The sequence below is a fragment of the Hemitrygon akajei genome, chromosome 5 (assembly GCF_048418815.1).
Source record: "Hemitrygon akajei chromosome 5, sHemAka1.3, whole genome shotgun sequence".
Lineage (NCBI taxonomy): Eukaryota > Metazoa > Chordata > Chondrichthyes > Myliobatiformes > Dasyatidae > Hemitrygon > Hemitrygon akajei.
This window is the reverse complement of record NC_133128.1, coordinates 133,055,395-133,080,851: the sequence shown is the minus strand read 5'-3', so window position 1 is coordinate 133,080,851 and position 25,457 is coordinate 133,055,395. Positions and strand designations below refer to the sequence as shown.

At 47.2% G+C, this 25,457-nt stretch overlaps 1 protein-coding gene across 3 annotated transcripts in view; it reads left to right on the top strand.

The window, feature by feature from the left end:
* Positions 1-392: 392 nt before the first annotated feature.
* LOC140728184 (neuropilin-2-like) overlaps positions 393-25,457 on the top strand; it is a 113,014-nt gene continuing 87,949 nt past the window's right edge. For 2 of the 3 annotated variants that reach the window (XM_073046524.1, XM_073046526.1), the window contains exons 1-2: positions 396-1,268; positions 25,088-25,268. In XM_073046524.1, the coding sequence (XP_072902625.1) occupies positions 1,190-1,268; positions 25,088-25,268 (260 nt within the window). In that variant the 5' untranslated portion in view covers positions 396-1,189. Of the gene's footprint in view, positions 1,269-25,087; positions 25,269-25,457 lie in introns of all 3 variants that reach the window. The other variant, XM_073046525.1, reaches the window with a different exon arrangement.

The window sequence follows — 25,457 nt, the reverse complement described above, 5'->3', positions numbered from 1 at the left end:
GTGACTCTCCCGCCTTATGAATCAAATAGTTCTTCTGTCTTTTAATGGTCTGTTATTATGATATAAAAACACCGCACATAAATACTTAACGAACGCACATCCCAGCAATTAAATTGTTGCGCAAACTCATCAGTCTCCGCGGCTGATCGTTTCACTAAAGAGAGAAAAATGCTTTTATTAAAGATTTTGTTCACTGGGGCTAACGAGTAATGACTCTTACTCTGTGTGTGTGTGTGTGTGTGTGTGTGTGTGTGTGTGTGTGTGTGTGTGTGTGTGTGTGTGTGTGTGTGTGTGTGTGTGTGTGTGTGTGTGTGTGTGAGAGAGAGAGAGAGAGAGAGAGAGAGAGAGAGACCTGGAGCGCATCTTACGTTGAAAGTCTGGCTCGCTTTAATCGTGGCTCTGGGAGGGCGTGTGTGTGTGTGTGTGTGTGTGTAATGCGATAGTCTCCGTTTTTTATGCCTTCGCCCTCATGCGTGTAGAACAGTCCGAGGGAAGGGAAGAGGCGAGAAAGAGAAAGAGGGAGGGAGGAGGAGAGCAGACAGGAACGCGAGCTCAAAGGCGTCAGAGCTCTTTAATACATCCCAAGAAACACAAAAGTGGTGCCCTGCACGTTGGAAAAGAGGTACTCCCTCTCTCAAGTTAGATCTGCTTTGGCACTGAGCTAAGTTTTAAGGAGGGCTTATGTGGAGGAGAGCGAGTTCTTGTTTGAGGGCTGCGTTGTTTCAAAGCAGCAGTCAGTCTCCGGATCATCGCCGACCAAACGCTACTCTTAGTATCTCTGTTCTGCCGAGATATCTGCTTCTTGTTGTTCGGACCGCGTCTCGTTTGGTGTTACACCACCCCCCAGGGATGTAACACGGGAGGGAGAGGGAGAGAGAGAGACAGGAAGCCTTCAAACCAGCTAACAGAGGAAGTGACACCAGCCTATGCTTAAAGAGGACAATTTTTTTTCTCAGTTCTGTAATTGTTTTTGAAGAGAGGGGGAGATTGTAGTGTGGCGTATCAACCGAGAGAGAAGCCTCCGTGAGTGTGTGTTTGTAAGGCAGAGTGTGAAGAGGGATCGCACATCTCACAGCGGGACAAGACGCGGCTTGGAATATAACGGGACTCGGTTCCGCCAGAAGCGATCTGAGGTGGAATTTACAAAATAAAAACAACCCAAAGGAATCCTCTGGGACGCGGAGGGGAGATGTTCAGGAGTGCGGTTCCAGCGACGCTCCTCTGGATCAGTTCCTGTTGTTTTCTTAAACTTGGCGCTGGGCAGAACGGTAAGAAGAGGGCTCCCTTAAAACTTTCCAAGTCTCTGGGCCGAGGACTCCCGCGAATGTTATAACAGTTTTCCTTCCGTGTCATTCTAAACTTTCATAATTATTCCATATCATTTAACATTTCCTTATCAGCACATCGCACCATCCGAGGCGTTTTAATGGGAGTTGGCAACATCGCAGCGTAATTTTGTGTCTGTTAACGGTGAACACATTTTTGCTCTCCTTGCTCACCGCGTTCCGGAGAGACCAGCGGCAGATGTAGATCCTGGCTGGTTTTAAGGAGACATATGGGTTAAATAAAATAGGTCTTTTTTTTAAGGAGAGAGACAACATAAAAAAGAGAGGGTGGAGAATAAGGGGCAAAGTTACCCAGAACAACAATCTCGCTGGCTTGGAGTGGGACCAAGCGTGTGTCTGACTGTTCTCCCCGCTGCGGCCGGCTCTCCGCGGCTTCCACACAGGTACAGATACACGGAGCAGGGCGCGGGTACAAGCGGGTCTAACCCGGCAGAGGCTGAATATCTGGGTGGTGGTAGTGGGAGAGACTGGCATCTGCTCCTGCCAGTATCTCTCATTAAGCGCATCTCCGTCCTCTCTCTCTTCTACACACTCACTAGTCTTTCCTCTGTACACTGGCAAGGCAAGTTGTGAAGATGTTCTCCCCGCTTCCGCCCGAGGCAGGGCCGGTAACCGGGGACTCTGGACGCTTCCTATCACTGCGATCTCTGCGCGGATACCTGTTACTCCGGACTACCGGGTAATCGGGTAATAGCGCTTACTCCGTCTCTGTCTCCACTTCGGCGGCTAATGTCGCCGTGCTAGAAAGCCGCTGCCCTGGCGTTAACGGAGCAGCAAGCGAACCGAACCGAACCGAACTGCCAACCGTCCCCGGCTCTGCTCGCTCTCGCCCCGCTCTCCTTCTAACGTAGCAGCTTCCCATCCCGAAATTAGCCGGCGTGTGGAGCAGAAGTTAACGAGCTCCAGGATCCTGACCCGACGCCTCAAGCCCCACCGGAGATCCAGACGGGTAGTGTCGGCCCGTTCCCCGGACTCTGACGGGGAAAGTGATCACCCGTCCGTGGGGGTTGGGGGGGGGGAGTGACCGCTTAACCCCGGGGGTCCAGCGCACCAGCTGTTCTTCCCCCATCGCCCTCCGTCTACCTCCCGTTCTGCATTTTGAAGCGGCTGGGGAAAATAACCAACTCACGTCCCACCCCGCCGACCTTCCCCGCATCGGGAGACCTGGCGCGGTTTGCCAGCGTGCTCAGTTGTGCTGGCGCCGAGAACGCGGACCGGTCGCCGAGAACGTTCCCCCACCAGAGAAGCGGGGCACGGGCAAAGCATTCGCGTCTCTCGCTGCCTTGGAGTTCTGAGCTGCTGCTCTCTCAACACAGAGACAATTCCAAGATTCCACCTCTACCTCCAGCAATTATTCCCCACTACAGCCCCAGTTACTCGGGCCCCAGAAGGGGGACACGGGCAGCCCGCTGTACACTGGGCGCACACGGAGTTAGACTCATGAGGTGGGTTCAAAATCACGGAGGGCAGGGGAATTCCCCTTTAAAACAAGGGAAAGTCAACGGGCGCTGAGCTGTGGGACTCCAGTCCATCGCTTTACATTCTGCAGGGAAGACAGAAGGTTGCTTTCTGTCTGAAATGCCCCGCGTTCTCCCCATCTTGGAGCACCCCGTACAATTTGTGTGGGATTGATGAACAAAGTGGCGGACGCTTGCAGGTGATGGGTGAAAATGAAAAACACGCAAACCCAAACCAAAAACAGAAAGTGCTGCAAACACTCGGCAGGTCAGATATACCATCTGTAGAAGGATAAGGGAAGGTCTGGGTTGAGGGGAAATTGATGTAATCATACAGCAAAGAACCAGGCCCTTCGGCCCATTCATTTCACACTGATCCCTCCCTCTCGCATTCCCATCAGCTCCTTCTGGCCCAGGTCCCTCCTCAGGCCAGTTAACCGCTGGTGTGTGGGCTGAAACCTGAGTGTCCTGGGTGGCCACAGGGAGAACGTGGAAACCCCACGCAGACAACACCAGAGGCTGGGATTGAACCCGAATCTCTGGAGCTCCAGTGTATATGAAAGGGAAGTGAACAGTCAAAACAATCGAATGACAACCCAAACTGGTCACTGTCACTGGAGCAGAAACCCCTGGTAACTTTCTCACTCTGGTACCTTTTGTCACATGCCCATTCTAGCTCACCAGGGGCTTAGACCACTTTTAACATCACGCACCAAGCAGCAATCTTGATGGCTTCTGGTCTATTTGCTGCCGGTGGGCTAACTTGGAGAATGGTTGGGTTGTAAGGGTGTGTGTTGTAAAAGTGGAAGTGGTTTGCCAGCGTTTGGACCATATGTATAGTACACATGGATTTTAAGCAGAAGTTAAAGACGTGGGGGGAAACCTCTCCGGAAAAACGATATAGGTTGATATCTGCAGCTGTCATCTTGAGTAATGGTGTTTTCCATTCCCTCTGGAGACTTTCCCTGCTATTTTGAGTTTAGTTTCCCGGTATCTCCAAACGTAAATGTACCGTGTCTACTGCCTGTGCCTGAGACTTGGCGATCCAGCCAACTCTCGCCCACTCCATCTGACTGTGAGAAGTTGTTTCTTGGTTAATGGATGAGTTCAAGTTTGTAATTGCATAAGCATCACCCGGTAATTCCGCCTCCGTTAAGTCCCCTCCTCCCCTTATTTATTCTGTCATCACACTGTCCCACATTGACACCGTGTTAGCTCAAGCTATACGGAGAGTTCTTCCCTGAATTTCAGTGTGACATCTCCTTAGCTCCTTGTATCTTGTCCCTCCCAACTACTAGAACATCACCACATCTTCACTCTGTTCAAACTAAACGTGTCTCTATTGTAAGGGTGACAACTACAGTAAGAGTACGAGAGAGAATAGCTCAAGCAAAATAAATGGACAAATAGAATTGATGTGATAGCCAGTCTAGAGCTGATGGGCTGAAAAACTTCCTGCTATATTAGGAAATCACCTTCCCCGCAGTGGGTCAGTGCTGCCAGTTATTTGTCCTGATATGCTTCGGCTGTGAATAAAACAAATGAAATGTAATTTTTTTCCCCTCCTCAAGGCATTTCCACACTAACAATGGAATGTTTCCCTACCTTTTTAGGACAATGTTTAGTTTGGGAAGGAATGCTTGAAGCTGCATGGGATATTTTGGTGCAAGAACCAGTCATTAGCTGGCAGACTCGCCTCAGCGAGTGAGTCATGACAGAGTGTCGGTGCATTTCAACCTTTGTCTGTCAAGATAAAGCTCCATCCCATCCTGTGTTGGCATTGAGCAATCTGTCAGATGCATCAGAGCACCAATTAAAGCCTGCCTTTAGATGTCCAAAAATGTACGCTTAGAAATCAAAATCTGCCTTCGCACTGCAACTTTCAGAAACCCAGTGTGATCCCACAGTCAATGCAGTGCTTTTAAAGTCGAGGTTTACGGAAAGACACTGGCTAATTTGCACACAGCAAGCTTCCACAAGTCAGAGTCAGAATCAGGTTTATTATCTGTGACCCAAGTCATGCACTCTGTAGTACAGTGTAATACATAAAAATTGCAACGATATATTAAATAAGTAATGTAAAAAGAGAGCAAAATGTAAGGTAGGGTTCATGGGTTTGTTGTCCATTCAGACATCTGATGGCAGAGGGGAAGAAGCTGTTGCTAAAACATTGAGTGGTTGTCTTCAGGCTCCAGTACCTTCTTTCTGATGGTGGAAATGAGAAGAGGGCATGTCCTGGGTGATGAGGGTCTTTAGTGATGGATGCTGCCTTTTTGAGGCATTGCCTATTGAAAATGTCCTCGATGGTGTGGAGGCTGGTGCCCAAGATGGGGTTGGCTGAGTTTTCAACCCTCTGCAGCTTTTACCGATCCTGTACATTGATCCAGAGTCTAAAGTGACTTAGCAAGTCTCCCCAAACTCTTAATGGAATATAGCCACCTGCTTGCCTTCCTGGTGATTGCATCCATACAGGATGTTGGGCTCAGGAAAGATCTTCGGAGATGTTGACACCCTAGAACATGAGGCTGCTCAAATAATGCCCACCAGACAATTCCTTTCAATGGTGTTGATTTCAGAGAGTTATGTGTCTGAGCTACCATTAGCTGGGCATTAATGCAGCATTGCTGTAGCACGACTTGGCACAACTGTCCAAGTTGTGTGTGGGACTTGGAAGTGACCGTGTTTCCGCAAGTCAGTGCTCCCTGCCTTCGGAGGTGCAGAGGCTGTAGTCTGGGAGGTGCTGCTATGGAAGTCTGGATGAGCTGCCTCAGTCTATCTCTTTGCTGACACATACTCATATCCAAAGAGCGGTGGTGGTGAGCAAATACTTCATCAGGAGGGTGGCTCGTCATCAGATTGGGGGCTTTACTACGGATGGCATTGAGTTTTTTCAGTGTTGTGAGATATGAACATGCCAAACCTGGGGAAGAGCTTTGGATGTGACAAATGATATTGAGATGTGGGTTAAACAAAGGATGCTGTATAATTCACAAACTGTATTATAATGCGAGATTTTAATTTCTACTGGTGTGCAGTAGTAAAATTACCAAACTTCCCTTTACAAGAGAATTAAATAAGAACTTGCCAGCAGTGTGTGCCTACAGTTTAACAGACCAGGGCTTTACTGTATAGGTATCATAACCGTAGCAATGGCTCTTGACACCTCTAGTCTTAAATTCAAATAACTCAGAAAGCTGGTTAATAACAGATCCTGAGAAAATGAACTGTAATTAGTATGGTACAAACTGTCTAATTCCAATTACAGTATATCCTCCTCTTTTTTCCCCCTCTCCTCACACATAGACTAATCGAGCACTGATATCGCCGATGTCAGTGTGTGCTGAGGCTGCTGGAGAGATTGAAATCAGAAGCCCGTTTTCCTTTTTTTTACAAACGATAATCGGCTTGTCTGAAATTTGAAAATTTCACAGGACTCCTTTCATAGCGCCTTTCCAGCCAGCTTCCCATTCAAACACCTCCGGGCTCAGCGACCTCCTGACACAACTGGAGGCAGCAAGCGCCCCCTTCAGGGCATCCCGTGTTCCTGCCTCGGGTGTATTGGCCGATTCTCCGGTGCGACACCAGGATTTTTTGCCCCCGTTTCTGGCGAAGGGATTTCTCTCACCACCTTATGACAGAGGACTGTATTTTTGGATGAACGGTAAAATAAGGGTCCGATCTGCCCTCTCAAAAGATGCAAACAGCACTCTCTTGACGGATAACAGATGAATTCTCCTGGTTAACGTTAATTTGTTTTTAAGGCGCAACTGGTAGCGCCGCTACCTAGCAGCGCCCGAGACCCTAGGTTCAATCCCGACCTTGGGGGCTGTCGAGGGTGTTGTCGCCTTCACCCGTGACCCGTGTTGGTTTCTATTCCAAAGTAGGTTAATTGGCACTGTGAATTGCCCTGCGTGTAGGGGTGGGGGTGGGGGGGGGGGCTGATGGGTACTTGGGCAGAAGAAAAATAATAGATTAATGTAGATTTAATGGTGATTGATGGTCTGATGTGGGCTTGTTTCTGTTGCTATGATTCAATTGCTCTTCTTTCAACATCAATAAAACAAATTGTCCGATCATTATCAATCAGATTGCTGTTTGTGGGAGCTTACTGTGCGCAAATTATTGTGCCAAGTTTACCTCATTTTGACACTGTTGTTCAAATCACAGCAGTGGCTGTGATGTTGTTGGGCTCTCCTGAGGCTGTGACCGGCCCCTCAGCCAGTGATTCTTGGGAGAGTTTTATGAAACGGAAGGCGCAGTAAGTGCCCCCAGAAGGACCACGTAACCCGGTGGCTTTGAGGGGGATGGAAAACTGAAAGTTTTGAAAACTTCTGAAACCTTGGAACTTTCACCATTGGTGGGAAATGATGGGTGCTCCCTGACTCCGAAATGGACTGGGGGGATATTGTGGTCAGCTGAAAGGAGCTGAGGCCACAGACGGAGTCTTGAACTGATTGAAGCGCAGGAAAAATGGAGGGGCTTCAATGACTTCTGTCATTGCCCAGTTTAACAGACTGTGTCACTGGGACTCCTGAAGCGACTGCTGCCCAACTGCAGTAAATAAGGGAAATGTTTGCGTGTAAACAGTATGGCCATGGGAGCAGACTCATCCAGGCCTGACGTGTTGTTGGAAAGCACAAGGTTTTCCAAGATCAACTTCAGTGCTCTATGTGCCAGGTGCCTGGCTTGTCACCACTGACTTGCATGGTGCCACAGTAAAAGGGGAGTTTGGGTCACCTCCAGCCACAGGGGAAGGAAAGACAGACATTGCCACGCTGACAGACATTGTGTCCTCGTCCATGAGTTCAATCCATTCTGTGTAAAGCAGATTTATTCCTTTTAATTTTGAGCTGATGCTGGAACTTGAATTCATTTCCCCCCAGAATGGAGGCTGATGAAGGGTCGGCCCGAAACATTAATTGTTCCCTCATCTCCATTGATGCTGCCTGGCCTGCTGAGTCCCGACAGCTTTTTGTGTGCATTGCAATGCCTAGCAGAGGCTGACCACAATTGTCCCTTGTTTCAAAGGGCGGCAGCCATCCTGGAGAGTCAAATCAAAGTTCCACTCATTGTGCCCGAGACGGAGTTGAACCCAGAACGATCCCATCAGCCAGAAGGTGTCACCAGATGGCGATAGAGAGCAGGATCCGGTTTCCTTATCTAAAATTTTATTTCACTTTCATGAGACCCAAGGTAGAACAACACCCTGAAACACTGACCCTGATTCTTCCTCCACCGATGCTGTTTGACATGATCCTTCTGCTATCAATTCCTCTGCCCTCCATAACCCTCAAACTCCGCAAGAGATGTGCACCCTTGGGATCCCTGTGACGCTGTAACTCTGGACCCTTGTGCATTGCCCTATTGTCAACACCTTTCCACTTGCAGCCACGCTTTAAGGTGCCAGGATCTGGTCTTGGAATCCTCAACCTCCAGCCTCTCTGCTCCACCTTATCCTTTTCACCTTAACGTTGTACCACCGACTAACTTCTTGTAGCTGAGTGTTAAGAATCCCACCCAAGTCTGTGAAACAGTTTGTCAAGTTTAATGAGAGTAAGTAAGCAGAGAATGTTGTATCCATTTAAGCAGTCTGTGACATACCCACCTTCTATTTCCTCCAGTCTGCACCCCACACCTGAGTACACAACAGAGGTACCCAACGGCATCTCTTAAACTAACTGAAATTTACAGCAACACCCCAAATCACCATGACCCTATAACCAGTTCTAATGGGTTTTGTCCAGGGCCAGCGTCCCCAGGAGATTTTTCCAGTTACATTGTGAGACCTGTTATGTCTAGTTTAGAGAGCAGATGGTTGCTGTGGTTAATATCTTGTCTGCTAGGCTGCAAGTACCAACCACAATAGTCTCCAGCGTGGGATTTGAATCCACAACCTTGCTGACTCGGGTGCTGCTGCTGAGCCACAGCTGACACTGCCTCTAAGGCACTCCCATTTGGAACCCACTGAAGAGTGCAGAGAATTTCCTTTGGGCCAGCTAAGTGATTCATCAGGAGCCTCTGCCATAGCTGACACTGCCTCTAAGGCATTCCCATTTGGAAAATCCACTGAAGAGTGCAGAGAATCTCCTTTGGGCCAGCTAAGTGATTTGTCAGGAGCCTCACTGTGCTTCCAAATCCCAAACTGGGATTTTCCTTAAAAATCTGAAAACGACACCACAGCTGAGAAGCCTGAGGCCTTCTTTCTAATTGATTCATTCATTTTACAGGATCTGGACCACACTGGCTGGGTCAATATTTATTGCCCATCCCTACATTCCCCTGGAACTGACAATCCTCCTCTGCCATTTTCAGAGCCAAACACGTGATTGTGGGCCGAGACTTACCTTCAGCTCGAATATATTAGCAATACATGTGGGTCATTTACAACAATCCAGTAGTTTTCAAGTCATCAGTACTAATTGGTTGTAGCAACATTCCAGATTATTAATTAAATTCAAGTTCTGTGGTGGGATTTGAAGTCAGGTTTTTACATTGTTATTCACACTTGAAGTGATTTCCTGGTTGTACCTCTGTCGTATCCCTCCGGCAGGCCTTTGCTGTCTGCCCTGCTCTGTGGCCATCCAGGTATTTCTGTTCCTCATCTTTCTAGCTATTTTACTTCAGTGATTTCCTAGAAACCTTCCCCCCCACCCCCCCCCCACTTCCAGTAGGAGGATGTGAGGTCGAGAGATAGGGAGGGAGGGTGAGAGAGAGGGGTGGCTCAGAGTGTTTGAGAGCCTTGGCGTGTGAGGGAGAACAGACTGGACTGAGCTGAGGCCAGCGTGCTGGTGGAAGGCCAAAGGGAGTGAGTCCGCAGAGCTGAGAGCAGTCTTGAGCTGGCAAGAAATCAAATGTTTCTACCTTCCTAGGGAAAAAAAAAACATACTTCATTTTAACAGCTGCTGCAGTGTGTCTGCGGCAAATGTGAGCTGAGTTCAGATTCAGATTGGGGGAACTGCTTCAAAGCGTTCACTGACAGACTGCCAGCTTGATTGCCCACTTGCTCCCATCTGGGAGTCCCTGTGTGTGTGTGACACAGTGCTGGGATTGCCCCTGATTTGCTGCACTCACTCTGTCATCTTCCTGTCATATTTTTTCACTTTCTTTTTGCCGAGGGGTTTCCCTTGTTTTATTTTAACTCCTCCTCAGATGTCCTGATTGCAGGATGAGGGGAGAGTGCAGTGTGCTGGGGCAGGTGGGCTTTGAGGTGGGTCTGGACGATGGGCCCCATGAAGCGTGGGTCAGGTGGGCCAAGTGGCATTCATCTGTCAACACACACAAGATGCTGGAGGAACTCAGCAGGCCAGGCAGCGTCTATGGAAAAGAGTACAGTCGACGTTTTGCGCCGAGACCCTTGGATCTCGGCCTGAAACAGCGACTGTTTACTCATTTCTATAGATGCTGCCTGGCCTGCTGAGTCCTTCCGGCATTTTGTGTGTGTTGCTCGGATCTCCAGTATCTCTGCAGGTTTTCTCTTGTTTGTGATTGGCATTCTCCTATCCCTTATTTTCAGGTATGTATTATCTATCAAAGTCATAGAGGCCCTTTGGCCTGTTGTTGCCAGAGTGGTTCTTCTGAAGGAAGCCTTTACCCATTACTTTTCTCTTTCACTGCAATTTATCCAATTTCCCTTCTGCTGCACAATTATTGTTCCCACATCTCCTGTCATTCCTTCAGTGATTTGTTGGAAAATGCTGGCGCACATTTGTTCAACTCCACCGCTTTAAATTGTGATTTCTTTGTGTTTTTTTTTGTGCATTCTTTCCGAACTGTTTCCACATTCCCAAAGCAACAGTCTTTTCCTGAGCTTAATGTATCTTACAGGGCAAGGGAGGGTCTTGCTGGCTGAGCAAGTGCCTTTCCAACCTTGCCTGCCTCATTCGCCTGTGCTATTTGCTTCATTCAAGAAACCAGCTCCTCTCAGCGTGTCACAGAATGTTCACCAAAATTACCCAGTTCTTCTTGGTTGGTTTATAAACAAATAAAAACCACTAGACGGGACGGGGCTGCCCTTTCCTTCCTAAAAAGCACGATGAGAGAAGGGCAGCACTTTTGCGTAGTGCCAGCGAGCACCTGTTTGGGGTTCCATTCCTGCTGCTGCCTGTATGTTCTACCTCTGGCGATGTGGATTTCCTCCAAGTGCTCCAGTTCCCTCCCACAACCCAAAGGCATGCGTGTTAGGGTTAGTGAGCTGTGGGCCTGGTACGTTAGCACTGGAAGCAAGGCAACACTCGTGGGGTGGCCAACGCAAACAACACATTTCACTGTATGCTTTGATGCGCATGTGACACATAAAGCTAATATTTCTCCTTGTAATCTTTAAACAAATAAGAAACTGATGCCAGGCAATTTAACTAGTCATTATTATTTGCCAGTTTCTGTCGTCTTTACTTTCTTGCCCAACATTTGCACCGGTCCTTCAGCCACCCTGCCTCTGGTTCGGGGGTTTCTTCTCCTACACCCCTCCACTTGCCCTCTCCCTCACCGAGCCTCGTCCCTCAAGAAGACCATTACCCAGGGCCAGCTCCTTCAGCAACAAAGCACAGTATCCTTCTGTTCAAAAGCAGGAGAGAGAGGATGCCACAAGCCGTTTAAAACCCCTTATACATTTCAGTCACGAGTTCCGGAAGGGCTGACCAGCAGTCGCATTTTGTAGGTTAATTACAGTGAACTCCTGGGGAGCAAATAATATACCCAGGGTGACTTGTGTTGGTTTAGAGGAAACTTAAGCTCTGCACATGGTGGGGGGGACAGGGGAACAGGGCTTTGAGAAACCACTTTGAGGCTGCGAGGGAGAAACAGCACCAAAACAGGCCCTTCAGCCTGCTGACATCAACCACCGACTTGCGCCAGTCCCGTTTCTTATTCCCCCCTCTCCCCCACTCACTAGTGCTCAATCAACTTACCAACCCACATGCCCTTGGGAATGTGGGAGAAAAGCAGAGCACCCGGAGGAAACCCACGTGGTCACAGGGAGAACGTGCAAACTCCGCACAGACAGCACCTGAGGTCAGGGTTGAACCCAGATCACCAGTGCTGAGGGATGGCAACACCATTGGGTGCTCTCACCGTATTCTTGGGACGTTGGTACTTTGAGGAGATTAAAGTGGCACATGGTCATTCTCGGTAACTTGAGAAATTAATGGTTGCTTTGAGAAATTTTGATGCAGTACATAGGGTGAAACAGTTGGACCAGCAGGGCCATGGATATACCAGAAAGAACAGATGTAAGGCAAAGTAAGAGTAAGGTGAGGAAGCTCAAGTCTAGATGCCCAAAACGTTGAGGATCCAAACTCCGGACTCGCCGATGACTGAACCCTGAACACTAGGCCTTGAACCATGGTCTCGCTGACCCCTGTATGGGGTCACCAGTCTTCGTGCCTTCTGCCTGCACTGAATTTCAATCATGGAACTTGCTGTCAAATTCCTGACCTGGTGGTGTCAGAGGGCACCAGCCCCCGTCCTCACTGTTCTGCCAACCTCATATCCAAACACGGAGGTCCTCTGTCACAAGTTCACATTGCCAGTTTTCAAGTGTGGAGCTGAGGCCGAGACTCCAGCCTGACCTCTGATTCCCCATATCCCTGTCCCTAAAGCATAACCTGACCCTTAACTCCCCTTTCTGACCCCTAAACCCCAAAGTTATCTGGCTCCTGCTAAAACCCAGCACAGGGCCACAGGATCAAGTGGTTTCCTTCTGTCCTGATGCTCTGCAGGCACAGGGCTCTCCCACCATGTCCTGGCAGAAAAGGCGACAGAGGTCCCCGGTCTCTGGGCTGCTGAAATCTGTGCTGTAACTGAATTAGGAGCAGTAGCTCTGGCACCTGACCTGCGGAATGCTTCCTTTGACGATTTTCCAAACAGATGGAATTTCCAGATGTTCCAACCGTGTGGTCACATGACGCCAATGGGCCGGCTCGGCAATATTTCAGCAAAAAATTATTTACGATCATCATTTCGATGAATCTTAAATCCAGCCCAATGATTTTGTTTGCAATATCCATTTGTAAAGCATCGTAAATCATTCTTAATGAGGTGCTATCTTTCTTTTTCATTCATCCATGGACACAGTTGTGAAGAAGAGTGGCTCCTGTCCTTTGTTGTAAATATGAAAACTCATGCAGTCTAATTAAAAATTGAGAAAGCAAACTGAAGGGACTTGTACTTATCTGGTCGGGTGGGATCCGAAAGACGACTCCCTAAGTGTGTCTCCGCTTGCTACGAGCCATTTATTTGTTTGTTTATTTAGAGGAACAGGCCCTTTCGGCCTAATGAGCCGCTCCTGCACCCAGCAACCTGCCTACTTAACCCTGGCCTAGTCACAGGACAACTTACCATCACCAATTACCCTACCAACCGGCACGTCTCTGGACTGTGGGAGGAAACCGGAGCACCCGGAGGAAACCCACACGGACAATATTCAGGCTCCTTACAGCCGGTGCCAGAGTTGAATTCCAAACTCCGAACGTTATTGTGGCACTGAGGAATGAGAAGGATTCCTGAATTTGAGGGAGGTTGATGTGGGCAGGAACATTTGAGGCGTGGGATTGACCTTGTGGAGCAGGTTGAAAGGGATTGTACGAGGTGTGGTAGGGTGGGAACCGATCCTCTAATGGAGTCATGTCAAAGTCAAAGTAAATTTATTATCGAAGTGTGTATATGTCAATTTGAGATTCATTTTATTACAGGCATTTATAGGAAAATAAAGAAACACAACAGAATTTATGAAAATCTTGACATAAACCGACAAACAAAGTACAAAAGAAGACAAATTATGCAAATTTTTTAAAAATACACACAAATCACACAAACAGATGAGAACATGAATTGTAGAGTCCTTGAAAGTGAGTGTATAGGTTGGGGAGTCCGTTCAGTTACTCACACTGGTTTAGGAGCCGTTTAGGATGGTTGTAACTGTTCCTGAACCTGGTGGTGTCAGCACCTGGTAGTAGTGGAAGAGAGCGTGGTCTGGGAGGTTGGGGTCCCTGAGGATGGGTGCTGCAGAGCTCCTTGTAAACGTGATCAGTAATGGGGAGGTCTTTTGCTGTGATGGACTGGGCTGTATCCACCACTTTCTGTAGACTTTTCCATTCCTGGTCATTCGAAATTGGCCCTTCAGCCCCGCCAAGTCCATTTGGACTTCAAGCACCAATTTATTCCATCTTTTTTCCCACATATTCCCATAAAGTCCATCTAGATTCCACCTGCCGCCTACATGCTCGGAGCAATTTGCAATGGCCAATCAAACTACAAAACCTCGCGTCCTTGGGGCTGTGGGAGGAAGCAGGAGCATGCAGGGAAACCACTGCGGCCACAGAGAGAACATGCAGACTCCACACTGGCAGCACCTGAGATCGGGGTTGAACCTGGACCCGTGAGGCAGCTGCCCTACTAGTTGCACCATTGTGCTGTCTCAATTCTTTGCATAATTTGGTGATTTGAGTATTTGTTCCTGGGAAAAGTGGGTCAATGCTAAAGAAGCAAGAAGGGATTCAACAAATCCCAAGAAGTGATGCTCTCCCTCTCTCTCCCTCTTTCTCCCTCTCTCTGTCTCTCTCTCACAAACACACACACACTCTCTCTAACCTCTCCCTCTCTTCCCCTATCTGTCTTTCTCTCTCTTTCTCTGTCTTCACTCTCTCTTTCCTCTCCCTTGGTTTCCTCTCTGCCCCCTCCCTCTTTCCTCACTCTCTCTGCTTTCTTTCCCTGTCTTTTCTCTATTTACCCCTATCTCTCTCTCTCTCTCTCTCTCTCTCTCTCTCTCTCTCTCTCTCTCGCCTGAACTTTACTCACTCTGCAAACTGCAGTAAGCTAATCTCAACATCAGGAAAGCTCACTAAGGACAGGAGGCCTTTCTGTGTTTAAAGGACGCTGTTTAGCACATAAATGCTTCCTGTCATCGCCAGGCTCCCTTATCCACGAAGCTGATGCTGAGATATGCTGGTTTGCATTCATCTGGGATACGCACAGTTATCGGCATCATAAATAAAACGCTATCACATTGATCCAAGATATTCTGGAAACAATGCACCTTTGAAAAGGTCTTTCTTAAAATCTTTTTTTTGTTGGCTTGCTTTTATGGTGGCTTTTTCCCACTCTTGAGATAAGGGATACAGTATTTGCATTTTTTTCACACTCGTTGCCAGCATCCAAGACTTCCAAGTAGTAGGTGGTGCTGGCTGAAAAGTCTGCTCGGACGTAAATGAGATCATCGGCTTGGCATTGTACACCTTTTGCTTTTAGTGCAGAGAGATGCCGGGTTCACGCTATCCACCTGAACCTCAGGTGTGAAACCAGGAGTGGTGTGCACGCAGTGCGGATCTGCTGCGTTCCAGGGTAGACTTTCTGAAGCCCCCTTTACAAAGTATTCAAGCATTCTGAGGAATATAGTCATCCATCAATCAAACTGATTTGGTCACTTTCCTTGTGGTTAAAACCGCTTAGTCAGACTGGTTGGTGGTAGTAATGGGCGTTCGCAGACCCTTCCAGCGTGACCAGGCGAGGGGGTTTCACTCCTTCCCCCCACCCCCACATTTAGTAATAAAACACACATTTGCATTGCATTTATTGGAATTAAGATTCAAGATAAGATAAAGATTAGCTTTATTTGTCACGTGAAATGCTGTTTGTGTCAAATCAAATCAGCAAGCAGCGTGCTGGAGGGCAGCTCGCAGGTGTTGCTGAGATAGCATGATGACAGCTTGCTAGCCCTAACCACACGCCTTTGCACTGTGCGAGGAAACTGGAGCAGAGACATAGAAAACCTACAGCGCAATACAGGCCCTTCGCCCCACAAAGCTGTGCCGAACTTGTCCTTACCTTAGAACTACCTAGTGTTACCCATAGTCCTCTGCTTTTCTGAGCTCCATGTACCTGTCCAGAAGTCTCTTAAAAGACCCTATCGTATCCGCCTCCACCACCACTGCCGGCAGCCCATTCCACGCACTCACCACTCTCTGCGTAAAAATCCTACCCCTGACATCTCCTCTGTTCCTACTTCCAAGCACCTTAAATCTGTGCCCTCTTGTGCTAGCCATTTCAGCCCCAGGGAAAAAGCCTCTGATTATCCACATGATCAGTGCCTCTCACCATCTTATACACCTCTATCAGGTCACCTCTTCATCCTCCGTCACACAACCTGTTCTCATAAGGCATGCTCCCCAATCCAGGCAACATCCTTGTAAACCTCCTCTGCACCCTTTCTATGATTTCCACATCCTTCCTGTAGTGAGGCGACCAGAACTGAGCACAGTACTTCAAGTGGGGTCTGACCAGGGTCCTATATAGCTGCAACATCACCTCTCAGCTCTTAAACTCAATCCCACGATTGATGAAGGCCAATGCACCGTATACCTTCTTAACCACAGAGTCAAAGCCAGAGGAAATCGACGCAGCTACAGGGAGAATGTGCAAACTCCTTTCAGACAGCAGCAGGAATTGAACCCCACTTGGTGATCGCTGGCGTTGTAATAGTGTTACATTATGCTGCCATGCCATTCCCCCTCCCCTCATAGAACATAAAACATCCTAAATTGCTTCACAGCTTATGGAACAGCTGTGAGGTGTGGATGTTGTGCGGTTGGGATACAGACATCTGATTTGTGTAACTGCATTGTGGCAATAATCAGAAGATCATCTACAGTTGGTAATTTTGTTTGCGGGATCCAGGATTGAGGAGGGAAACCCAAAGACAAAACCTGCAGATATTGGAAATCTGAAATTAAAAAAATCAAAAATGCTAGAAATACTCAGAAGAGCAGGTGTCGCCCGTGAATAAAGAAACCATTTCTCCATTGAAAGTCTATTGCCCTGAAACATTACCCTAGCTCGCTCTCCACACACATCACCTGATCTGCTGAGTGTGTCCATTGTTTTCTGTTTCCGCACAGGAGAGAGTTCTCCTACACAGCTACAACAGCACCTTTGGTCTCCAATTTTAGAAGAGTTCTCTTACACAGCTACAATGGGATCTTTGGTGTCTAATTTAGAAGAGTTCTCCTCCACAGCTATAGTGGAATCTTTGGTGTCTAATTTAGAAGACAAGTTGGCGTAGGCTAATACAGGGGTTCCCAACCTGGGGTCCACGGACCCCTTAGTGGTATTGGTGCATGGCATAAAAAAGGTTGGGAACCCCTGGGCTAATATTTCAGGTGAAAGGTGTGTCAGCTTGAATCTCACCCTTGGGTGTCTGGAATGCAACCCAGCCCACCACCTTCAGATTTAGTTTGAGAAATCTGCTGAGCCAAACGCGGTCCAAAGCGAGTATCAGAGGTGAAGCGCCCAATGACAGCTGAGAGAAAAACCCTTTCGATGCTTATCCCATTATCATTGATTACCAAGGACCCTTCCCCACTGACTCCAGAGTCCCCTCAGCTCATTCAGACCATCCCAGTAATCAACAACACATTTACACTAATCTGATATCACAACACCCCCCCCCCCCCATCCCACAAACAGCAGGGGCAATTTACAGTGGTCAGTTAACCCACCTATCTCCACAAGTTTGGGATGTGGGAGGAGACCAGAGTAGCTGGAGGAAATCCAGGTGCTCTGATCGTGGGGAGGACATTCAGACCACACCCAGATAGCACTGGAGGTCGGGACTGAACCCGTGTTGGTGGAGTGGTGGGGCTGTTGTTCAGTGACCTGTGCCACCGGGCTTCCCTCTGACCTCAGCATCAGTGTCAGTCACCTGGCAAGATGGCAAGGCTACCCAGCGCCAACCCTGTTGCTCTAGATAGTGACCTAATGCCTTCAAAGCACCCAGGGAGCTTCAGAGGAGGATATAAAGCTTCTTTAGGTATGTGAATAGCAAAAAAATAGTTAAGACCAAAATTGGGCCATTGAAGACAGAAACGGGTGAATTTATTATGGGGAACAAGGAAATGGCAGATGAGTTGAACAGGTACTTTGGATCTGTCTTCACTAGGGAAGACACAAACAATCTCCCAGATGTAATAGTGGCCAAAGGAACTAGGGTAAAGGATGAACTGAAGGAAATTTATATTAGGCAAGAAACGGTGTTGGATAGACTGCTGAGTCTGAAGGCTGATAAGTCCCTGGGACCTGATGGTCTGCATCCCAGGGTACTTAAAGAGGTGGCTCTAGAAATCGTGGACGCATTGGTAATCATTTTCCAATGTTCTATAGATTCAGGAGCAGTTCCTGCTGATTGGAGGGTGGCTAATGTTGTCCCACTTTTCAAGAAAGGAGGGAGAGAGAAAACAGGGAATTATAGACCAGTTAGTCTGACGTCAGTGGTGGGAAAGATGCTGGAGTCAATTATAAAAGAGGAAATTATGACACATTTGGATAGCAGTAGAAGGATCAGTCCGAGTCAGCATGGATTTATGAAGGGAAAATCATGCTTGACTAATCTTCTGGAGTTTTTTGAGGATGTAACTATGAAAATGGACAAGGGAGAACCAATGGATGTAGTGTACCTGGACTTCCAGAAAGCTTTTGATAAAATCCCACATAGGAGATTAGTGGGCAAAATTAGGGCACATGATATTGGGGGAAGAGTACTGACATGGATTGAAAATTGGCTGGCTGACAGGGAACAAAGAGTAGTGATTAACGGGTCCCTTTCGGAATGGCAGGCTGTGACCAGTGGGGTACCGCAAGGTTCGGTGCTGGGACCGCAGCTGTTTACAATATACATTAATGATTTAGATGAAGGGATTAAAAGTAACATTAGTAAATTTGCCGATGACACAAAGCTGGGTGGCAGTGTGAAATATCAGGAGGATGTTATGAGAATGCAGGGTGACTTGGACAGGTTGGGTGAGTGGGCAAATGTATGGCAGATGCAGTTTAATGTGGATAAATGTGAGGTTATCAATTTTGGTGGCAAGAACAGGAAGGCAGATTACTATCTAAATGGAGTCAAGTTAGGAAAAGGGGAAGTACAACGAGATCTAGGTGTTCTTGTACATCAGTCAATGAAAGCAAGCATGCAGGTACAGCAGGCAGTGAAGAAAGCTAATGGCATGCCGCCCTTTATAACAAGAGGAATTGAGTATAGGAGTAAAGAGGTCCTTCTGCAGCTGTGCAGGGCCCTGGTGAGACCCCACCTGGAGTATTGTGTGCAGTTTTGGTCTCCAAATTTGAGGAAGGACATTCTTGCTATTGAGGGAGTGCAGCGTAGGTTCACAAGGTTAATTCCTGGAATGGCGGGACTGTCATATGTTGAAAGATTGGAGCGACTGGGCTTGTATACACTGGAATTTAGAAGGATGAGAGGGGAGCTGATTGAAACATATAAGATTATTAAGGGATTGGACACGCTGGAAGCAGGAAGCATGTTTCCGCTGATGGGTGAGTCCAGAACTAAAGGCCACAGTTTAAGAATAAGGGGTAGGCCATTTAGAACTGAGATGCGGAAAAACTTTTTCACCCAGAGAGTGGTGGATATGTGGAATGCTCTGACCCAGAAGGCAGTGGAGGCCAAGTTTCTGGATGCATTCAAGAGAGAGTTAGATAGAGCTCTTATAGATAACGGGGTGAAGGGATATGGGGAGAGGGCAGGAACGGGGTACTGATTGTGTATGATCAGCCATGATCACAGTGAATGGCGGTGCTGGCTAGAAGGGCCGAATGGCCTAATCCCGCACCTACTGTCTATTGTCTATTGTCTAGAGGATTGATGAAATGGTCACTCTCGTGTCCTTTCTCCACGGATGCTTCCTGACCAGCTGAGTCTTTTAGCATTCTCTGTCTTTAATTCAGGTTTCCAGCATCTGCGCTCTGGGCAAGTCGATATGAAGGTGAAAAAACGATGGAAGCAGTTGACTGGACAGTGACATTGTCATATTGTAGAGGATGTCACATTATCGCTTCCCTCCCGTGTTTAAGCAAGACATGGTGCCTTGTAAGGGAGATGTTGCCAAGACAACCGTGCCCTTTAAGGAACACCAAGAGTGTGACCTTTATGCAGGCTGCAGCAGGGCTGCTAATGAATAATAAGGTGTTAACATTGACACAGGCAGAGACCCACACTGAAAGGATTAGCATTTACAGAGGTGAACGCAGGGGCCCTTTCAGCGTGGACTGTACTGAAAAAAAATCTTCCATTCCTGAGAAAATTTCACAAGAAATACTTAGTCTTGCCCTTTCACTGAACAGGAAGCTTTTTAAAATTCCCAATATACTTTTATTGTCCCTTAGCTGCAGAAGAGTGTGACCCTCTCTGATATTCACTCACCTCAGCTCTGAACTGATTCCACAAACTATGGACTCACTTTCAAGGTCTCAACAGCTCATGGTCTCAGTATTTATTTATTTTTGTATTTGGACAGCTTGTCCTTTGCTTATTGGTTATTTGTCAGCCTTTGCTTCTGTGTAGTTTTTCACTGATTCTACTGTAAATTCCTGCAGGAAAATGAACCCCAAGGTAGTATATAGTGATATGTATGTATCTGATAGTAAATTTGCTTTGAACTTTGAACTATTCACCCCTGCACAGCCATTCATAGCTCTTCTGCAGATCCCTCTGTGTCAAAGGTTACTTATCGTGACCCCTGTAGGATATTATTATTGCGTTGGCTCCCTCTGTGGCTCCAGTCTTTCACCAGCTCTCCCTGTGGAAACAAACTCCACAGCGTTACGAGGCATTATTTGTCAGTTACGACCATGCAGTTCTCGGGGGCTGCTTCCTCTTGTTCACCTGCCCTTGACCCTTCACCCTTATTGACTTCTTTAATAAGCCTTTGACTTGTACAGCGCCCATAATAACCTCAGGAAGTCTCGAAGTGTTTCACAGCAAGCCTCGAGCTGCTGTCATAGTGTAATATATCGGAAAAGTTCCCTCAGAACTGCAAACAAAATTTTGTAGCAGAATCTATGGAGGAGTCTTTAATTGATTCTGGGTTTTTTTTGTTATTTCATAAATGGACGTTATTCATAAAATATATATACAATGCACACGTTCAAGGATCAACTTTATTCAGCACATACATTTACATGTATTAGGAATTTGCTGTGGTGTGCTGGTCAGCATGCAACAAAAAACACAACATTCAACAATGATAAAGAATAAAGAAATACATAAAAATAAAGTTAGAGGTTAATGGAATAAAATGTGCATAAGTACATAAATACCAGCATGTATTTACAATGTAAACAGTGTTATAAAAAATGATTTAAAGTGTTTAGAGTGCAGTGCAGCAACCAGGGTAATAGATAGAGGGGTGATTGGGGGGGGGGGGGTTTGACTAGAATGATTGAGCAGATGAACTGCCGGGGGAAGAAACGAAGTTTTTCTTTTATTAGCAGTTTATAGTGTTGTCCGGTCTGTTTATTCATAGCATTGTTGGATCTATATATTTATAGTGTTCGGGTTTGCAATGTGCAAACCACGTTCATGTGACCTTTTCAAACAGTACATGCTTAGAATGTTCAAGAGGCTTCTTCACAGGACCCGACTGCTCAGTGCCTCCTGGTGCCCATTGCAATCTTCAAGCGCTTTGTGGCGAATGTTTGCTGCTTTTGGGATGGCTTGTTAGTCTCTCTGCTAAACGGTTCATGGGATGTGGGACAGCAGGTAATGATGATAATGAATCAACCTTCATCTAATGGCGTAGCAAGCTCGATGGGTCGAAAGGCCTAAATCTGCTCCAATCGATAACACGTGCACAGTGCACCAGCTTGAAGCCAAACCTGCACGAGGCAGTATATGGTTGAAATCAACTCTTGCTTTGTTGGGAATGACTTCAGCCTTCCCATTCTGTTTTCAGAGAAATTCTTCTCTGCACTCACCCACTCCTTGCCATAGCACTCCAAATCCCCACCGTGAAATTGGCTTTAACATCTTTCCCTTTGATGGTGTTTGTCACAACAACAGTTGCTAGAACTCAGATGCTATTGCACCATTTCTGTCTTGAATATAAAAGGTGCAGGAGGAACTCCACAGGTCACTCAGCATCTGTGGAAAGGGAGACGGTTAACATCCGAGGCCCAGAGATTTTCATCTGATCCCGGACCTGAACCATTAACAGTTTCTCCTTTGACAGGGGATGTCAGTCCTGCCAAGGTTTTCCCAGCATTTACTGTTTTCCGCTTCATTTGCTTTGCATTTTCTTCAAGCTCCCCTTCCCACTCTCCCGCTGGCCTGTCTGTTATTGCCCGTTTACCCTGCTTTAGGGAGGGCAAATGCAAGCTGGAAGACCAACAGCTCATACATCTGGGTGCACTGCAACTCAATGTCATGAACAATGGACTTTCTAATTTCAGGTAACCCACCTTCTCCCACCACCACCACCATGTCCCTTTCCCAGTCCAACTAGTCCATCCAAGTTCCCTGTCCTTTCATTCGCCTTCTCCATCCCTCATTACCAAGACTTGTTAGCCATCCCTCCATGGTTCCTTCTGCCCATCTCCCACATGCCTATCCACTTCTGTTTATTCTCCCAGGTCCCTCGGTGGACCTGAGGAGGGCTAAGGCACTGGTGACCCCTGTTTCCATCCAAGGGGTCAGTGTGGACACAGTGGAGGATTACAAATACCTGGGGATACGAATTGACAATAAACTGGACTGGTCAAAGAACACTGAGGCTGTCTACAAGAAGGGTCAGAACTGTCTCTACTTCCTGAAGAGACTGAGGTCCTTTAACATCTGCTGGACGATGCTGAGGATGTTCCATGAGGCTGTGGTAGCCAGTGCTATCATGTTTGTTGTTGTGTTCTGGGGCAGCAGGCTGAGGATAGCAGACACCAAAAGAATTAACAAACTCATTCGTAAGGCCAGTGATGTCGTGGGGGTGGAACTGGACTCTCTGACGGTGGTGTCTGAAAAGAGGATGCTGTCCAAGTTGCATGCCATCTTGGACAATGACTCCCATCCACTCCATAATGTACTGGTTAGGCACCAGGAGTACATTCAGCCAGAGACTCATTCCACCGAGATGTAACACTGAGCGTCATAGGAAGTCATTCCTGCCTGTGGCCATCAAACTTTACAACTCCTTCCTCGGAGTGTCAGACACCCTGAGCCAACGGGCTGGTCCTGGTCTTATTTCCACTTGGCACGATTAACTTATTATTATTTAATTATTTATGGTTTATATTGCTATATTTCTTCACTATCCTTGGTGCGGCTGTAATGAAACCCAATTTCCCTCGGGATCAATAAAGTATGTCTGTCTGTCTGTCTGTTCACCTCTCCCATACCCTCCACCACTTAGTCCTACCTGCCTGTCACCCTCCCTTATCAGATTCCACTTACTGCCTGGCAGTCTCTGTCTGAACACTCTCCCCTCCCCTTCCCCATTATCTCACCAGCCCCACCCTACTTACCCCAGTCCAAAGCACTCCCCACCATTGCATGCTGCCACAAGAAAGCAGTATTCGTTATTGATGTCCCCACCATGTAGACCACGCTTTCCCCTACTCCTCAGTCCAAATACCCCACTATCCTACTAGGACTTCCTAATCCCAGAGCTCAGAGAGTCAGAATACACAACCGCTCCTCCCTCCCCATCATCCTGTACACGGGATGTGTGCTGAACCCTTTGCTGTACAACCTGCTCACGCACGACTGCACGGCCAACCACCCGAGCAGCCACACTGTCAAGTTCGCCAGTGACATGACACCAACAACGATGAGATGGCCTTTCGAGAAGAGATGCACGAACTTGAGGGTTGGTGACAAGCTAATAATCTCTTCCTGATGATCCACAGTACAACGGAGATTGTTACCAGCTTCAGGAGAACTCGCCCACTCCCACCCACCCCCCCCCACCTTACACTGGTGGCACGAGCAGTTTCGATCTGGCACATCCCAGAACACATCCTCCTCACCAACACCTCTACTTTCTGAGGAGGCTGAAGAGAGCTGGACTACGCACATCTATACTCAAGTCCTTCTGCAGATGCATGGCACAGAGCTGCTATGACACTACATGGTACGGAAACTGCACTGTGGTGGAAAGGAAGACTCTACCGCGGGTAGTCAAAACTGATCAACATACCCCCAGTACCAGCCTGCCTACCATCAAGGAATCGTGCCAGTAACTTCATAAAGGATCGCACCCACCCTGCTGGCGGTCTGCTTGTCCCACTCCCATCAGGGAGGAGGCTATGTAGAATTCATGCCTGGACCACCAGACTCAAAAATAGTTGCTTTTCCCGAGCAGTAAGGCTGATCCAAACCTCCACCCACTAACCCACACTTCCACACCCATCACTACTACTTTATCATTTCTGGTCAGTCACTCCTGTGCCTGGTGCCATTATGTACATATAATCGATTAATGTCTATGAGCTATCTGATGTGTTCATATTTATTGTGTTTTTTATCTTATCGTGTGTTTTTTGTGCATTTTTTGTTCTGCATCGGATTCGGAGTAACAGTTATTTTATTCGCTTTTACATTTGTGTACGGGAAATGACATGAAACGATCTTGAATCTTGAATCATGAACCTTCTCACTATTCCATTGGGGCAGGAAGTACAGGAGCCTTAGGTCCACACCACCAGGTTCAGGAACAGTCACTACCCTGCAAATATCAAACTCCTGAACTAGCGAGGATAACTTACTCAGCTCAACACTGAACTGATTCCACAATCTGCAGCCTCATTTCAAGGACTCAACAAATTAATGTCTTCAGTATTACTTCTAAATTTTAATTTGCACAATTTGTCTTCTTTTGCATATTGGTTGTTTGTCCATCTTTGTTTATGTATAGATTTTCATAAATTCTATTGTATTTCTTTATTTTCCTGTAAATGCCCACAAGTAAATGAATCTCAGGGGCTTAGGTGGTGATATATATGAACTTCGATAATAAATTTATTTTAAACTTTGACTTTGACCCGCTGAGTTCTTCCAGCAGTTTAATTTTTGCTCCAGATTCCATCTCTTGTGTCTTCTTTTGTAGGGTTTTGTTTTTTTTGCATTTACCATAGCAAAGTGACCCACGTTGCTAATACCTTCCTCTAGGAACTCAGCAGGTCAGGCAGCATCCATGGAAGGGATTAAACAGTCAATGTTTTGGGCTGAGACCTGACATTAGAACTCCTGACAAGGGTTATTCCCCTGAATGAATCTGCCTGACTTGCTAATTCCCTCTGCTATTGTGTTGCTCAGGATTTACAGCATCTGCAGACTCGCTTGTGTCTAACCTTCCTCTTCCTGGTGTCTGATCCATGGATGTTTCTGCTTCTGAGCTAAGGCAACACCTGTTAGATTGGCAGACAAAAGTAAATGCTGAAAGATCTGGTTCTAAGAGAGAAGTGTTTCTCCTGCCCTGATGATTAGTGTGTTAACTCCAGTTTCTCTTGAAGGTGCTGTGCCTTGCGGGGAGAGTTTGGATGCAAGGGAAGCAGGATACATTACCTCACCAGGATACCCTCATGACTACACGCCGCACCAGAGGTGTGAGTGGGTCATTCGTGCGCCCGAGAGCCACCAGAAGATTCTACTGAACTTCAACCCCCACTTTGAACTTGAAAAGCATGACTGCAGGTACCAAAGATAACCAATGTGAATTGAAGTCTGTTTGCCATGAATGTAAACCTCTCTCTCTCCAGATAAAATTGTAGATCTATGCATATATTCTATGTTTATTTTCTATGTTTAAGTAACTCTACGTAAAGCCCAAGGACGGTATTTCTCAAACCCTCGAACATGAAACTTCCATTCCTGCCCCTCTCT